Below are 18,992 nucleotides of genomic sequence, written 5' to 3' on the forward strand. Positions count from 1 at the left end.
CAGCACGAAAATCAAACTCTCATCCTTAAACAGAGAAGGGGAAGTTAAAATGCAAGTGTCATTCCACCCCAGCCTGTAATCTCTTTACTCAGGACACTGTGGGAGGACCGAGAGAGAGAGAGAGAGAGAGAGAGAGAGAGAGAGAGAGAGAGAGAGAGAGAGAGAGAGAGAGAGAGTCGGAGGTGTGCAGTGAACAGATCATTACCATCGCCGCTTTCCTCTGTAAACATCTCTCGGAGATAATTCGGCGAACTCTTGCGTTTTGCTTTCACGAAGTATGATGGTATATGATATGCGGTGACGTGGATGTATTTTGGGCTTTTTCGGCGAGTTTACCTACTGCTGGAAAAAGTGGATTTTGCAAATGTGAATTTAATGTAAATTAAAGGTTTAAACGGGGGCTCCGCCGTGGAACAAGGAACAGAGGGAGTTGCTTCGGCAAAAAAGTAGTGAGCGCGGACACCGAGCTCTCCAAACGCTAGTGAGTATGCTGTCCGGAGGAGCCGCGGGCGGAGAGCAGCTCGGAACCGATTCGGTAGAACAGTATGTAACGGGAATGGCGTTGGATCTGTGCGTCCCGACTATTCCACTGAGCGCATGAAGAACAAGAAGAGGGGGACAAGTGCTAAATGTTCAATAATACACGGAGATAATCATGTTTGATAAGGTAGGCTGATTTTGATGGCGACAGCTGCATTTATTCTGCTGGATGAGGTCAATTACCCGTCTAACAACAGTAACAGAATTGATATCCGTATTTTAAGTTAAAAGTGTTCGTTTGTATACGAAGTTCGCAGGCATTTCGTCAGAAACTATTCTGCTGTAACTGTGGGCTTTTACTTTTCCGCAAACTGCTGCGTACGTAGGTTAGACTAAGTCAGCATTTCAGTATCTCAGATAACATAGTTGGGCTAAATAGCGGATAACCAAAGCGGTTTATCTGGTCAAACATCAAGCGTCATACCATCGTTTGTCTTTTACTTACGCTCGGCTCTCAGTACCAGTGATTATTCATTCACATCAACAGCTTCGCTGCTCTCTCAAGTTCACCTTATCCGCCTCGAAATGTCTCCCACGATTCAAACTTCCAGTGTTGTTTTGTCTTTTACTCATTTTGTTTTGTCTGCGAGCATGCGTTCTGGTTAAGACTCACTGTAAATAAATAAATAAATACATAGTTACATTTAGCCATGGTTGTCAGACATACGTTTCAGGGACGGCGTTTGATGCCTGCACATTTAGCAATTCTCAACCGTGTATTTTCTCAGCTGATACATAGTTAGTGTCTGTAAGCACCATAAAAATAAAAGGTGGTAGAATGGAAGTCCACGATGAAATCAACGTTCAGCAAAACTGGAAGTTGCATGAAGAATAGCCAATAAACAGAGTATAGACAGAGTACAGTGTGACCAACACACACACACACACACACACGCACACACACACACACACACACACACACACACACACAAACAACAACAAGCTATGACATAAATAATGCAAATACATTAGACAAACAGCATGACATTATCAATATTAAAAAAAAAACTTTTGCACCCGAGTTATTAGAATAGTAAGGACATATGCATTATTTCAACAATAAATATTTAAATTAAGTATAATAAAATATTTTAATGTCTATTATAGCCTGTTGTTCGTTTGTTTTTTGTAACCAGTAACTTAACTATTTTGTAACTTTAACACAATATTTCAGCAATAGTTTACTGTAAAAGTACATGAATTGTCTTGAATCTGTATTTTTTACTTCCAAATTTATATTTTACAGTAAAACTACATTTATTGTGTGTTAAAATAAATGTATTGTGTATAACGCACATGTAACAAATTAACAGGTTTTTACTATAACACTTTTACAGTTATGAACCTATTTTACACTGTAGGATACACTCTTAAAACTAAAGGTTCTTCATGGCATTGATGGTTCCATGTAGAACACCTATACAAACTTCTAATTGGTTATTTACTGGAAGAAAAATAAGAAGAAAAAAGATAAATTAGATTAATAAATGCAGTAAGAAAAAATAAGAAGAAAAAATAACTGTTCACTGGAGGGTTCTTTGGGGAACCAAAAATAAAAAAAGACATTAGAACATTTGTTTTAAACATGCATAGTTTGCTGTAAACATCTTTATACTCATGATTATGCATTTTAATGTGATTTCAAATAGGATTGTGTCAGATATAAATGCCTTTATATATTAGGCCTACATTTTTCTTAATTTAAATCACATTTGTGATAGCTTGCCTCTTAGTAAAGACAAGCTTTCTCTTGCCAGACATTGATTGTTTTAACTCTATTAACAAGGCAGATGGTATAAGCCACAAAAGCAAAAATCCAATGCAGAGGTGTTTGCTGAAGGTTCTAAATGCCAAGAAGTATGTTATTTTCACAGTGATAATGAAAGCAAAAAAAATAAATATCAAAAAAGTCAAATAAAAAATACAAAAAGGGCTGACAATTTTTTTTGTTTTTTTTTTTATAAATTACATTTGTACATAAATATTGTTTTTGGAATTGTCAACTACAACATATCGCATTCCACAAAATGTAAATGTCATACAAAAGCCTATTTTTGTCCCCTAGGAAAAAAAAAAAAAAAGAAAAAAAAAAAACTTGCCTCCAGCAATGATTAAAGGGCAGCAGCTGCCTTGCTCGATTATATAGAAGTTTATCTAGGTGAAAAATGGTGCACGATTAACTTATTTTTATTTTAATCTTAACTTTTTAACAAATTACAAGCAATACAAGTCTGAACAGTAGATTCAGTCTTCTGAGTTCTGATCAGAGTTCTGATTATGATTCTGAGACCTCGAACTAGCACAAAACCTTTTTGTTGAGGAGAGAAAAAATATTGTATTGATCATTTATTTCAGATAGAGGGGCTAAATTATACCCAAATCCCATTTAATTTGACATGCAGCATTCGTCACTCTGACCTGTGTAAGACACCCCCACTCCCTCATCTCATTTGATTGTTTTCCCCCCCTGAAAGGGGACGTTAATTTTCTATGATGCATAGTGAAGACTCTATAAGCTACATAGTAAACAGAAAATATTTTCTTTGGTTTTTAATGATTTTAAATGATTAGCCTAAATTTGTGGGTGTGTAAAATAACATAAAAACACATAAATGTAAAAAGTTTATTGGCCTACTGCATTTTTGTTGTAAATCCACACTTTTTGTATTCTAATTTGTCCTTGTTTTGAAACAGGTCTCTGGACCCAAATGTCACATCTTCTGGAAAGTGCTCGGGCTGAGGCCCATCAGCACTTGACAGCAGGCTGGGAGGTGGACGGTGTGGCTCCGTGCTTCAGTACTCTCTCAGTCACACCCTGCTTGGGCCCTGCAGTGAATGAGAGCAGTTCTGCTATGATCTGATTCCTCAGCATGGATGGCTTGAGTGAGAGAACCCATGCACTCTAATGAAACCACCTCTCCAGTCAAGGACTAGATATTATCAAGGGATTACTCCTCGAATTCCTGGTTTATCTGTGAATTGTACATTAGATTAATATTTTAGAGGACTTAATTTTGCTGGATTTGTTACATTTCCTTTTTACTCCCTCCAACCACTGATATTGTCTTGCCATTTCTATTCCCTCAATTTATTTTTCACTATGGAGTTTCAAGCCGGATTTTGGAATAATGATTGGACTTCATTTCTTCGCTTTTGGTTGACAGTGTTGTTGAGCTTGCATGTTCAGTTCAGCCCCGTCTCCTCCTGTCCCAAGGAGTGCCGCTGCGATAGAACATTCGTTTACTGTAATGAGAGGAGCCTGACGTCTGTGCCTCTGGGGGTGCAAGAGGGATACAAGACCCTCTTCCTCCACAACAATCAGATCAACAATGCCGGCTTTCCATTGGAGCTACACAATGTTGCTTCTGTAGAAACTGTTCACCTATATGGAAATCAGCTGGATGAATTTCCCCTCAACCTTCCCAGGAATGTTCGAGTACTGCACCTCCAGGAAAACAACATCCAGACTATCTCCAGGGCAGCGCTTGCCCAGCTACCCATGCTGGAGGAACTCCATCTGGATGACAACTCCATCTCAACCGTAGGGGTAGAGGAGGGTGCTTTCAGGGAGGCCATTGGCCTCAAGCTTCTTTTCCTCACCAAAAACCATCTGAGCAGCATTCCTATCGGATTACCTGCAGATCTCAAGGAGCTGCGTTTGGATGAGAATCGCATTGCTGACATTGGCGAGGATGCCTTTCAGAATGTCACCACCCTGCAACGACTTTTGCTGGATGGGAACTTGCTTGAGGATGAGGGCATTGCTCCTGGAACCTTCCAGGACCTGGTCAATCTGAAAGAACTGTCCCTGGCTCGAAATTCCCTCACCACTCCACCACCGTTGCTCCCTGGCACATCCCTGACCAAGCTCAATCTGCAGGAAAACCAGATGGACACCATTGAAGTGACAGCCTTCGTTGGCCTTGATAAACTGGAGAAGTTAGATATCTCTGGCAACCAGCTTCAGTTTCTTCCACCGGGTGTCTTTGACGGTTTGAGAAACCTGAGGCATCTGAATGCGAGAAACAACCTCTGGAGGTGTGATTGCAACATTAAGTGGGTCATTGCATGGCTCAGGTCTCTGCCTTCTGCGATAAACGTCCGTGGGTTCACGTGCCAGAGTCCAGAAAGGGTGCGTGGCATGGTAATTCGAGAACTCACCTTAGATGCCATCGACTGCCCAGCGGGCACCGTGCTTCATCCCTGGCCAACGCATTCATATCCATCTACACTGCCACCCCGCAGAACCACCACCATCACCACGACCATCTCAAGAACCACCCGCTTCACCACCATTTCACCCACTACTTTTTACCCCGCCTCGGCCAACCCCACACCTCCATTTCCACATTTCCCTCCTGGTCCCCTGCCTCCGTACGAAGACCCCTTAAAAATCTCCTTTCATGTAGTGAACTCTACCGGCATTGATGTGAGCTGGGAATCTTACTTCACTGTGACGGCTTACAAGGTGACTTGGGTCAAGATGGGGCAGAGTTTGATGAGTGACATTACTCGAGATAGAACGGTCCCGGGATACCAACGAAGACTCAGCCTGTCAAATTTAGAACCTAGGTCTATCTACCGCATCTGTGTGTACGTTCTGGATACTCTCAACTCGTACAGACCGGGTGAGGATACTATCTGTTCTGAGGCTAAGACCAAATCCACATCCACGTACTCTGAATCTGAGCAGGCTGCCCAGCAAGACAACACCTCCACACTCCTATTGGCTGGAGTGATAGGTGGAGCAGTGTTGGTGGTCTTAGTGACACTTCTAAGTTTGTTTTGCTGGCACATGCACAAGAAAAGCAGGTCTTCATCGTCCAAATGGAAATACAATCGCGGCAGGAGAAAAGATGACTATTGCGAGGCCGGCACCAAAAAGGATAACTCCATCCTGGAAATGACTGAAACGAACTTTCAGATAGTGTCACTGAACAATGAGCAGCTTTTAAAAGGGGACTTCAGAATTCAGCCCATCTACACACCTAATGGAGGGATTGGGCTCAGAGACTGTCATCTCAGTAACAATAGCATAGCGTACTGCAAGAGCAGTAATGTTCCCAGTGTGGACTTCTGCCACACATGATGCTTTTCGTTGGATGCTACAACCATTTCTTCAAAGAAAATGTAGTTCAATATACTGTACAATACATGTATACATATATACATATATATATTTCCAGGTGCAGTCAACATGGTAATTTATACTGTGGACAAGTATGTGGAATTCTGCTATATTTTCTATTCTTAGTAAATATGAAATGGTTTTGTAATATGTGAGGCTCAAAGTGGTTTCGCTCAAGGACGCTGTGGATGTTTTGTATAATTGAAGCACGTTGGCTACCTGCTGCAAGTGCAGTCCACAGGTTTTGCCTTTCTACCACTTTAAGATCTTGAAAATATTGCTAACCACACAACCAAAATATGCCCTTTGTTCTGAAATACAGCTACCCCTTCACACAACAGTAGTTAAGATAACACAGTGGCCAGGAAACCAAAACACCGCTGATTAAGCTGCAGTAGAAAAAAAAAAGGAGCTGAGTTTTTTCTTTTTTGGAATTGAAGTGCACTTTCTTAATGCAGCAAGAGAGCATGAGCAGTCATTCAGGAAATGAGCTTTTGTGGATATCACATTTGAAGGGAAAAGGGACCACTCTTCAACACCCTGCAGTTCTCACAAGTAGAAGCCTACGTCGGTGAATGGAGATGGTTAGAAGGGTTCCTGTGCAAGCATTTTTCAGGCATATTTGTGTATCATTTTGCCCACCAGGGGGCAGCTTGTCTCAGTACATACATAGGATAACAGCTCAAATACACCACAGACACTCTAGCATGTTAAAATTCTGATTTTTCTTTTTTTTTTTCTAAAAAAAGCGTTTGTTCAGGATCCTTATTTTCAAGTAATTAGCAGTCCAAACATTAAATGAGCTAATATAATAGCTAAACCCCTGTGGAAAACTTCTAATATCCCGAGGGAGCTCTGTAATCTCCTTCATGTTTCTTTAATTATAATTTATAAAACATAAGAAAACGATGAAAAATGTTGACTTTGAATCTGCATTTGCCTTTTATGTACTTAAATTGCCCTTTCTGAACATGTTCTGTAATTTACAAATGAGGTCAGGGTATTACACAGAGCTCCACCTCTCTATCTATTTCTGTGCTCTTACACAAGTGATCAGGAACATTCTACAGCGGCATCCACATCATTGTCTAGCTTTTCCTTTTACTAACCAAAACCCCTTTTTTAATCATGCATCACATCAGGTGGGATGATGAATAGACATTTAAACAAAAGACCTCTTTTCACAGAGACGAACTGGCACATGCCAAATTCTGTCTTTGAAAGAGTTTCAGATCGCTGCATGAGTGCAATTAGGACTATTTTTTTTTAATGGCACACAAGTTTTCCAGGACAGAGAGCCGAGTTTGGAATTCAGGCTTGCTGTGGAGAAGTATTTATCATGCGCTCGTACTCATAGACTTTACTTGCTTTGACAAGATTTTATTTTGCGGGCTGAGTTCAAACCCCCACTGCATAATCCCTGGTCCAAGAAAGGGAAAAATGCAGAGGTTATTTTCGCTTGGCAGGAGGATTTAGGACTGGGACGGGGGATTGTAGTGGGGTGGTGGTCCTAATTGTCGGAGTTAACCCTTCAGTGCTTTCCAACTTGGCATTAAGGTTTAGACTAGATGGCTGGATACTTGTTTACATCCAAATAGTTTTTGGAATCAAACGGATCTTTGATTTCTGTGACTGACACAGTTGGTGCTTGCACAGGTTAACTACCAACAACCCACAAGGTTTGTCTCTGTGGCACAAACAAAATGCTCTCTAAAAGGAAAGAAGGGCTACTGCACTTCTGTGGTCATGGAAATATTTCTCCTTCGCATCCCTACAGGCTTCTCCGACCACCCCGTCCCTACTCTTCCTTGAAATCTGGAACATCCTCAGGCTCCATTTCTCATCTGAAGGCTTTTAACTGATGTGTACACCATTAAGAATTCATTTCAAATCCTGTGGCCACCCGTAACTCTTTTTAACAGACTTCCTCCACACAAGTCCGGTGCGGTTGTCAGTCTCAGGTTCCCCCGAGAGGAGGCGGTTGCAGTGGTGCAGACCCAAATGTATCGCTGCATAGTTAACCCGTTAGTGAGATAAATCTGTCCCGAGCCTCTCACAGACATATTTTCAGAGAGAGGAAAGTAATGGCAGAGAAACTTATTTGTGCCACTATCCAGTACATCACTCCCTCTGTCAAAGTCCTCAGAGCTAGCTTTTGCTGGGTCGCTACCATAACCATAGTTGTTTCATACTGAACAGTTTTATCTATTGCCTTACCGTAACCCAGCAGTATGTCTTAATGTGGTTCATGTGAAGGATTTGACATCATTTACAGAGATTCTGTGGATTACATGTTTTGAAGGCAGGATTGAATGGAAAGCATATATTTTGAAGGGCAATTGCAAACAGAATCTTGACAGACATCAATAGATGACACTGCTAACAAGCCAAGGTCTATCCTCCAGACAAGAATGGCGTGTTATGATTCAGAGTGACTCATTGCTCCGTTCGTGTGGCGTACATTGTTCTTTATTTTCTATGGATGAGCTGAAAATCACAGTAGTGGCCCTGTAGTCAGATGGATGTATTACACAAAAGGGACCGTGAGCAATGTCTTGCGTCCATAATCCTACCCAACAGTCAATCCGTCTCTTGAAAAAGCACATTGATTTGGTTTGGAATACATTTTCTAAATGACTGTGAGGTCAGTCTGAACAAAGCACTACCACAAATGTGGCTGAATTAATCTTTGATCTTTGTGTGTCCCTTTCAGTCTTTTTTTTTTTAAGAATATTGTTCATTATGATTTGAAAGGTTTTCTCACATGTGCAATTTGGTATACCGGTATATATATTCGCTATTAAAACTTATTTAATACAGACACATCAGCTGAGATAGTGGTTTTACATTAGGGCAAAACAAAATCTAACTGATGTTTGAATGAATCGGTTACTGTGTGATTCTAATGACAACCTGAAAACCGTGACAGGTTTAACAACAACCACAATGTTTCATGTGTTTTAGCATTTGGGTCTTTTTTCTTCACGTTTAATATGGGGAGTGATTCTGCTTTTCTCATATGGTGATTTGTTTGGTCTGTAAGCTGGGTTTTGCAAGTAGACTCCATTGGGAACCAAAGTAATTTTTGATTGCTATGTACATTTAATTTCTTTCGTTTGTTTCCACTACTAAACTGTTGTTGTTGTCCCATGTATGTGCCTTGAAATGAACTTACAATGTAAAGTCCTTGAAACCTTTAAATGTTTTTGCACAAGCTGTAAATATAGAAACCAAGCTTTTTCTTTTTTTTTTTTTTTTTTTTTTGAAAATAAAGGAGCCATCAGAATTGACAGATAAACTTGTCCACTACAGGCAAATATTCACTTTCTTATTTTTTTTCAAAATGTGTGTGGTCCATTTTTCACATTGTACCAGTAGATGTCCAAAAATGTTGGCTAGTTTGATGTTTTTAATTTTTTTTTGGATTTATGATTTTACTTGCTTTGAACAGTTTATTATATATTATTTGTATCAAATGATACAGTATATATAATTTATGGATTTTAGGTTATTTTATTGAATTTAATCACTAACATTAAATATGTTCAATAGATTACATTGAAAAAGTGATTTTGGTTCCACCATAAAATAATAATAAACATAATTAAATCTATATTCTTATCATTTTCGGGAGCCATATACAAGCTGTATGCAAGAATGAAACCATCATTTACTTAATAAAAAAAAAAAAAAAAAAAAATCCCCATTGGCTGTATAATAGTAAAAATAATAACTCTATTATAATAGTATAATGTAACATTATCTCTAATAGAAAAATGTAAGAAATATATTAAATCATATGATGTGATGTCATATGATGTGATTTCAAGTTTTCCTTTACTTTTGGAGTGTTACAATCTCTTGGTGCATAAAGAAGATCTTTAATGTTGCAAAGACTAAAGTCTCAAACCCAAAGAGATATTCTTTATTAAAGTTAAGACTCTTCCATGTCCTCGTTAAACACCTTGTTTAAACACGCCCCCATGCATACGTCACAATGTGGGAAGATATTCATAACGCCACCCACATGTTCATGCAAAGAAAGAATGTGTAACCTTTTATTTTCGCTGTTGCCGCCAGTTTCATGTGAAAGATACGCTGTTTCGTTATGAAAATAAAAACAAACAACAAAAAACACTGACTAGTAATCAGTGGTTAAGTTGTATTTACAGCAATGTTTCCAGAACAGTTTAACCCAAATATTCAGATGTGTGTAGTACATTTTATGGAGGACTGTTTCCTGATCCTGGGAGAGTAGACTAAAATATCAGCAGTTCTGACTCACAGTCTGTAAGTATTTTTACATATGTAAAGGATTTGCCAGTGATGATTCAAATGTTAGTTTTGATCAGTGTAGAGAAGTTTTTTTCTCAATTCCAGTCCTCGCACCCTCCAGCTCTGCACATGTTGTACCTTTCTCTTATGGCTTCAGACAATTGTCCTTTTCGAATGTACAGTAAGTGCCTTGCGAAGTGGACATCTCAGGATATTCGTCCATGATTCCAGTTTGAAGCGAATGCATATGTTCCATTCAAAGTGCATTGAAGTGTGCGAGACAAATTTAAATTGTATTTATTTACAGAGGTATATGATGTCACAATCCATGTCCATGTGTGAAGACGTTGCAGAGTGCAAATCCATCAATGAATGTTCAGAAGTAAGCTATACTTCAACAGATTTCCCCTGCTCAGAGAGTAGGGAGCAATGAACACTGTTTAGGGAGATGTGAATGGGAACACAGTTAATGCACGGAGCTCACGTCCAACGAGCTGATCATCTGAATCAGGTGTGTTAACAAAGAGAGACTTGCAAAATATGCAGAGCTGTGGGGCACGAGGACTGGAATTGAGAACTGCTGGTGTGAGTAGCACTTGTTGTTTGTCATTTCTCAGATCGCAAATGCAGACATGATTTTATGTTCACACGGCGCGATGCAACGCAACACGTAAAAACACAGTATAAGTCATTTTAATACATACCCAGAGAGCAGCATAGTGTTGCCCAAGATCCGGCCCACGTGAAATCCATGCGGTCCAGATGTGGGCCGGATCTGGGCCGACACTTGTTGCTGTCTGGGATAATTATGTCCCCACCTAATGCAACAAATGCCTCGTTTGTAAAGGGTTTTATTGTTTTGTCTTGTCGTGCCGGTGTTCTTACTGGAACACGCATCACAGTAACGCGAGGCATAATATTTCCATCAAACGCTTGTGGCATTCAGCCAATCACAACGAACTGAATAGCTGGCCAATTAGAGCAAACCTCGCTTTAAGACCGATGAGCTTTAAAAAAAAAAAAAAAATGTTTCAGAGAGGCAGGGCATTGAGGAGAAACAATAATGTACAGTGTATGGAAAATATTGTGTTTTTTGAAACTTAAACCACATAAACATTTAATTACACCCAATACACACATACAAAAAAAAATTAAATTAAATAATAATAATAATAATAATAATAATAAAATAAATATATATATATATATATATATATATATATGTATATATATGTTGCTTTTTTAAATTCATGGAAAACTGTAAAACTGCACAAGTGAACATTTTTGACATTGTCAGTATGTTTATATTGTATGTTTCGGTGTATGTTAAAAAGGAAAAAAATATATATATGTGTAAATATCTACAGACACTAATGAAACAAAGATGAGCAACTGACAATTTGAAAGCTGCTGTGATTTAGACAGTTTGGATGGTAAAATCCTATCAGTAGTTGCATCTTTAAAACTTCATCCTTTCTAAAACTGTACAACCACCAGATGGACATCTTTTTGTCAAGTTACAAAGAGTCCAATTAATAAAAGTTACCCACATTATGTTCCATTGCTCTCCATCTAGGTTTTTTATTTTATTTTATTTATTATTATTATTATTTATTATTATTTTTTTTTTTTTACAAATGCAAGAATATATCTTATTTAATTTAAAATGTCAGATTAGTACAAGTTCACGTTATTTGTAGTGCACGTTTAAAAACAGATCAACTGATTAAAAGACTGATCAAAGTACAAAAATATCACATATTATCAACATATAAAAACTTAAGGCAAAGTACTGACAGAAAACAAAGCCACCACACATTTTTTTTTATTTTATATATATATATATATATATATATATATATATATATATATATATATATATATATATATATATATATATATATATATATAGTGTGTGTGTGTGTGTGCATAGTATGTGCATAGTATGTGTTGAGACAACACATACTATGCACTACTGTATGTATTTACATACACATATTAGGAAATAGCTGTACCAAACATTGTACATTATTTGTTTGTAAACCCTTTAAATGGCTGGTGAAACCTGTCTTGTACTGTTTTGATAAGGTTGCTTCCCGGCCAATTTTTTTATGAAAAGCACAACTTCAAGGTTATGGTCAATCCTTTGTCCCGAGAGCCGGAGATTGGCTGTGTTTCTCTGTTACACTATGATTGTGAGAACTTTTAACGGCCTTTGGTCATAAAGGTGCGGATTGTCGTCCTGAGTACCACAGCCTCATAAAATATGGATTTTACTGCTTTGATGAATTGTACTAAGTGGCCTCAAAGATGTTCTTCCTGAAACGGGAAAAATGTGTCCCACACCTACGCTTAGTTGCATTTTAAAATCATTTTAAATGTTGCCTCAGAGTCCAATAGAAGCAAAGTCAGCAAGTCTGATTCTCCTCGTTGTTAAAGATACTTCTCCGTTCCATGTTTTTCCTTGAAGCAAAGAAAAGTAATCTTTGTTGCTTTCACACCGAGAGGATTCAGAAACGGATAATATGCTATTTGAAAGGACTAGCGAGGTGGTGTATTTTCTTTGAATCGAGTCTTTTCTTATTCACGGAGAAGAGCTGAAGGCTAAAATGAGTCTTCCTGTTCTCTGGGGTAATATGCCAGGTCAGTGGTCTTTTGTCTGGTTGACTTTATTGAACAGGGTCACAATTACTACGCAGAGCAGAATCCACCATCGATCGCGTATGATTGCCCTCTTTTAGTAGGAAGCCCTCCTAGGACGGTTTAGATGCAATTTTATTGGTACATGAAGAATGAGTACATGTTTTTAATCTGTCTAGACCGAAAGTTCAATGGTTGTGCTAAATCAATACATACGCTTATTTTCATGTTGGAAGTGGAATCAAACTGAGCTGAAAAATCGCACGTTTTTTTTTCTAGCTGCGAAGTCTGAATAAACACGATTTCTTGACAAATATCTGGATTGTGTTGCACATTAAAATGCAAAACCATAGTTTTACCTCTTACCATGCCTGTTCTGTCGTCTTTTTAACTTGTATCACTACTTGTAAATACACTGCAGTGTTTGTGTCTGTTTTTACACTTCGTGACAGTGCATTCTGCCGGCATCACAAGCTGACGCTGATATGTAGTTTTATTTCGTACAACCCGATAAACAATCTTTGAGCAAGTTTGTCTCCCACATAAACAAGATTTTCTTTTTTTCCGTTCTTTGTATTTTTCAGCCTTTTCCTTCCCAAAATGAGAATGTCAACAAAATAGATGGATTTTTTTTCTTCCTCTATAAGCAGTGGCATTTGTGATTTCTACAAAATGGACTGAAAAGCCTTTTTAGCAGGACTGTCTAAAAACAGCTCTGAATTTCACATTGACAAACACGCTTTTAACTGAATGTCAGCTTGGTTAGACGTCTTTTACTCTGTGGTTCACCTCAGAACTGTGAAAACTGAGTGAAATATGCCTTAAAAGGGAATCAGAGGTTAACAAATATTAAGCAGTCAAGGTTAAATGGAAAAAGTGGGGGTGTTCAGGTGCCAAAAAGCATTGATATGTAAATGTAGATGCCGTATTTGACAGCTACAGACATGTAGGCGCATCTGCCATCTTGGAATTGTCAGCGTATAGCTACTCACAGAACAAATCAATGAGTTTTCCAAGATGCCACAACATTGCATAGCTTTGGATTGTAAAAATCACAAAAATGTAAATTACCAACGAAATGGGATGATCTTTTACAGATGAGAATGTGTTGGTTTGTGCTTTATATTACTTACTTATTTATTTGTGCCATAACTTTTTTTATTTCATAGCTAACACCTTAATTTTGTTGCACTGTGTTAGTTTACCGAAATCAATTGATGACGTCAATTACTCACACACACACACACACACACACACACACATATATATATATATATATATATATATATATATATATATATATATATACATACAGGGGTGCACATACTGTAAGTGGTCCACATGTCCGCATGCGTGGCCAAAAATAAAAAAAAAATACATTATATAAATATGTTCTGACAGCACATTTGCATACATGGTTGACAGCTGTTAATACACAATTACCATTTTAGATCACAAACTGTACTATTTAAGTTTTATTTCCAACCTGAAAGCATAAATCTAGATTATGTCATGCCGTTTTCAGAGCACAATGAAAAACTGTGACATCCATCCAGTGACACTCTTTAATCAGCAGCAGCGCTAAATCTGGAAGCACGTATACTTACTGGCCGGCAACCTTCCAAAATATTTTTTTTAAGTTTGAAAATGATGAAAACGCTCTTAATAATTTATTTCTAGATGCTTTTATCCAAAGCGACTTAAAATTGGGGAATACATAGTGATTCTTCTAAAAAAGGGGGAAAAAAGAAAGTAGTAGTAAATATTAGCATTTTACTTTTAAATTTACTACAAAATAAATGTATTTGTATTTAATACTAGGACTGCCTTTTATTTTTTAATAATATTATCACACAATATTATGTAGTTTATTTACTATTATTATATATAAATAAAAATATAACTATGGTTGCAGACACTACTTCATTTGCTCCGGTTTGGCGGTTAAGCCGTTACTGTACGTACAGCGGCCAAAAGAAACAGCTGCTAAGAGGATTCTATGTACATGCATCCACGCCAAAAACAAACTTATTTATGAATTATGGTTTATGTACACAAATTAGTGTGGGGAAATTCATAAAGTGGACTATGGCTTTAGAGTACTAAGTAGTTTTCCTAAAAAAAAAAAAAAAAATAGACATTTAGTACTTTCTTTTCTACAACTGAATTAGTAGTTGATTTGGCACACCATTTGATATGTGACAAATCCCCCCCCCCCCCCTTCAACAAGAAAAAAAAAATAATGATAATACAAATAAAAATCTAACAATGGTAGAATAAAGAAAAATTGTAGAATAAGGTTTTGCAATAAATGTTCGTTTTTTATTTTTTTATTTTTTTTTATTGGTTGAACAATTCAATGACAATACGTCACACTCCAGTGATTCCTTTTGCATTAGTATAAACAAGGATGAATGATGCTTTTTATTCAAAGCAGTTTTATCTTCTTTTTGTTGCTGATAGTAAATTAAGCAAGAAAGGTTAATCCCCACTCATGATTGTCCTAATGGTACATACATAAGGAGTTTAATCAAGAATCATCATGGACAATTAATGCAGCATGGATCATTTCGAGTGATTTAATTTCACCCTGTAGAATATTGCGTTTCACCTCTAATGAGCTGCTTATTCTAGACCTGCTAGTCGACTTTCTTTGCTATACTGATTAAACAGGAAACAACTCCCTCATTGTGGGTCTCCAGGTGCTGCAATTAAAATATCTACTGCCAGTTTAAACATTTAAAGCTGCAGTCCGTAAGTTTTGCCTCTTTGTCGCCATCTCTGTTTAAAAACCTGCAATTGCAGCTCTTTGAGGAATTGTCTTCTTTGTGTGGGTTGTGAGCTGGCACATCTCCAGTGCGGTTAAATCTTATGTTTTTGGTGTGAATATTTACTGTACTTTACAATAGAAAGGTTTCTAGCCTACGTCTTGGAATATATGACCCAAATAATAATTTTCACAGTATATTGTAATCTAAGCAAGTAAGTAACAAGTCTGCCACATTTGTTCTGACCTACTGAGGAAAAACGCATTACAATAAATCGCGCAACCAATCGTGATTTAATCTAAAACGTGGGAATTATTATTATACTTTATTCTCAAATTATTAATGTTAACAACATCAGCACTGCTTGACTGTGAGTATGTAGTAGAATGTAGATTTAAATTTCTGTACAGTCGAATCATACCACTCAAATTTCATATTAAGAAATCATTTTTACCCCAAAAGCTAATTATGCTCTCTCTCCGAACTGGATGTTTTTAAAATCTTGTGTAATCTCAGGCTATCTGTAATTAGAAGCATATTTAAAACTGGAATATATATATATATCATTTTATTCACATATGTTTTATAAACACATAATCCTTTCTGGATTACAAACCGCCATCAGAATTATAACTGTAATTATTCGACAGTAGCTGATGTGGGAAAAGGTGATCACCTGCAGGATCCTCTCATGCGATAGCCTAGTAGCCGGGACTAAATCTTTATGTTTACAGAGATGTGATGCAATGGAAATAAATTACAAAACATTATTATGAGTTAACTGTGGTGAATCGGGCTTAAGTAAGGTAGTTTTGAACACTGACTGGTTATGTACTTGCTCAAATATTGATTTTGGATCATTTTTAACGAAACAAAAGTTACTGACAGTAACTTTAAACTTAGGAAAGTGATAAATGTTTGTTTAAAAACCACCAAACCTTAAAATAGAAGTATAAATGCAATCTTGAAACGGGAGGCTAAAGGCAATTGTAACTCTTTCATAACTATTTCTTAAACAAAACATACAAAATTTTTCAGAAGTAAATATATATTGTATGTATATTACTTTATAACCATTATAGAATGTTTGTATACTATTATAATCAGAGTTATAGAGTGTTTTAGAATTTTTTTTTTTTTTTTGTGTGTGTAAAAAAATAAAATAAATATATTTCTAACATAAGTAGAAATGCTTATAAAAACATATTTAAGTATGCATGCATAAGAAAAGCGTATTTCTCCAAATTAAACATTTTTACTGAGCTTGTGGTGAGTAAGTGTCATGACTCCAGCTTGTCTGTGCTTAAATAGATTTACTCTGTTATAACTGTAATAATTGTCCTCGGTCTCATCTACTGTGGCACAATTAAAGGAAACTGTAAAACTACCCTCCCATGCAGATGATGATATGTTAGAAGGAATTCTAAAGTTAATAAAACAATTTATCTTCGCAGCAATTATACATTTATAGTTTTGTTGTCTCACTTCAATTTGCTCTGATGAAAAAGTCATTGGCAGTTTAACGTGATGTGACAAACCATTTAAATCATTAACACACCAGCTGTCAGGGTCCACTGGCGCATGACAATACAAATTTAACTCCTTTCCTCGACGCAATTCAGTCTGAAACGGCAGCCGTCCATATGTGTGAGCAGCAAAAGAGTTTGGGGGGGCCGCTGCTCAGGTGGAACCCGCCAGATGTAACCTTCAACAAATCACTCAATGTAAGCAAGACCCATGATGCACCAGAACTCTAATGAAAAGACAAGGTTAAAGTTCCTTCCGGAAAAGTGTTGTGTTCACAGGCAAGCTGGTGCCTGCTTCAGTACCTGTATCCTCACGTTTGCAATCATGACGAAAATGTTTGTTTTTTTCTTTTTGTGGAAAAGTGCTTCTATATTTACTCTGACAAACAATCCATTCTGAGAGAGTTAAAGATGAAACACTCTTTAAAGCAGAGCTTGGTCCTTTTCTCCTTGCTTTTAAAGAAACTCTCCGTGAAAATGTGTTTACTCAACTTTCTCAAACCGAGCTTGGGAAATAACAACAGAGCTAATTTTGGCGTCAGGTCCTAAGAAAAGACTGTGTTTATGCATTTGTGTTCTCGGAAGACGCTTTGTCACCGAAGCAATTTAAATCAAAATGCAAATGTTGTACGAGTGGCCATTACTGGATAAGGCAGCAAATAATACAATAGTTTCACAAGCAAAATGAGAAAAATAAAGCTTCTTACGAACAGCATTTATTTTTTCGTTTTCTTTTTTCTTGCATACTCTAAAAGAAAAACAAATCTAGGATGTGCACTGCTGAGGGCGTGTACAGAAACATCAAAATAACAAGTAAATGAGACAAGAATCAGCTCCGGCTGAAAACACCCATCCCATGAGAAATGCCAGATTGTATGTTACAGCAGTCAGGGTCAGACAGACACATTTGCTTTAAGTGGAGAGTCAGTTCAGTCAGCCAACACATATTTAAGATCCCCCCCACACACATATACTGTATATATATATATATATATATATATATATATATATATATATATATATATATATATATATATATATATATATATATAGCCTGCTTTGTATCAATTTCTCCAGAATCAGTGCCATTTAGTCTTTCAGGATCTTATTCCAAGAAATTGTGGACATAGTGGCACCAAGATATATTTATATTTAATATTGTATATATTTTGCATTACATGTCACATTATGAGGTTTGGCCGACTTTATAATGTACCAAAAGATGAAGAAAGAGAGATGATTGCAGGAGATTTGTACTCGTTTAAAAGCAAAAAGAAACTGTCTCTGGATTCATTCACAAATGTTTGGCAGGGACTTAAATTCTGCCTACTGATATTTGAAGGGCATTGAGTATTTTTTTTTTTTTTTTTTTTTTTTTATTCCACTCAGATGGAAACAGTTAGGTAATGACATTCTATTTAGTAGAGATTTCCTATGCGAGCTCGCCAGTGCTGTTCAGAAGGGCTAGACTGAATGTTTGAAACTAAGCTAGGAATACAAATTTGAATCAAATTAAATCTAAGTTTCTATTCTAACATGCAGAGTGCAGCTGGAAACACTGTAACATTATAAGAGGGCATGGCATATTGGATCCAAAGTGCATATATTGGTTCATTTTGTGACTTTCCCGCTCTTTCTAGCAGTCATTTTTATAGTTTTGTTCCTTTTTATTAGTAGTAGTAGTAGTAGTAGTAGTAGTAGTAGTATTGCTAGTTCTTTCATGAAATCTCTCTGAGAGTTTAGAATTAAAATACACATGGCAATGTGATTTGTCTTGGTGGAATAAATCTGCTAGGAAATACTGTGGCTGCACATATAGCATAATAATTAACCCCCACAGATAACATACTGTACATTAAAAACTCCATAGCAGATCTGTACAGGTGGAGCTGGGGAAGGTGGAGGGTTTCTGAAGCATGCTGTAACTGTAGTAGACATATTACAGCACAGCTAAAAATAATAAATAATAAAATAATAATCAAACTATCAGCCTGTATCATCTAGAGTTTAATGGCAGAACTTTGCATTAACAGAAGTAGCAGCAACTATTAGCATTTTCTTACACTAAATAAACGGATAAACACAAACTTGCCTCTGCTCCTGGGTGAATCAAGC

General features: G+C 37.0%; 1 protein-coding gene across 2 annotated transcripts in view; it reads left to right on the plus strand.

Annotated features, from left to right (window-relative positions):
* Nucleotides 1-8,966, plus strand: part of LOC127983687 (leucine-rich repeat transmembrane protein FLRT2-like) — a 34,642-nt gene extending 25,676 nt beyond the window's left edge. Inside the window, exons 1-2 of one of the 2 annotated variants that reach the window (XM_052585906.1) lie at nt 185-667; nt 3,235-8,966. In XM_052585906.1, coding sequence (XP_052441866.1) covers nt 3,641-5,629 — 1,989 coding nt within the window. In that variant the 5' untranslated portion in view covers nt 185-667; nt 3,235-3,640 and the 3' untranslated portion in view covers nt 5,630-8,966. Of the gene's footprint in view, nt 1-184; nt 668-3,234 lie in introns of those variants that run through there. The other variant, XM_052585907.1, reaches the window with a different exon arrangement.
* The last annotated feature ends 10,026 nt before the right edge of the window (nt 8,967-18,992 follow it).

Source organism: Carassius gibelio, chromosome B20, assembly GCF_023724105.1.
Source record: "Carassius gibelio isolate Cgi1373 ecotype wild population from Czech Republic chromosome B20, carGib1.2-hapl.c, whole genome shotgun sequence".
Taxonomy (NCBI): domain Eukaryota; kingdom Metazoa; phylum Chordata; class Actinopteri; order Cypriniformes; family Cyprinidae; genus Carassius; species Carassius gibelio.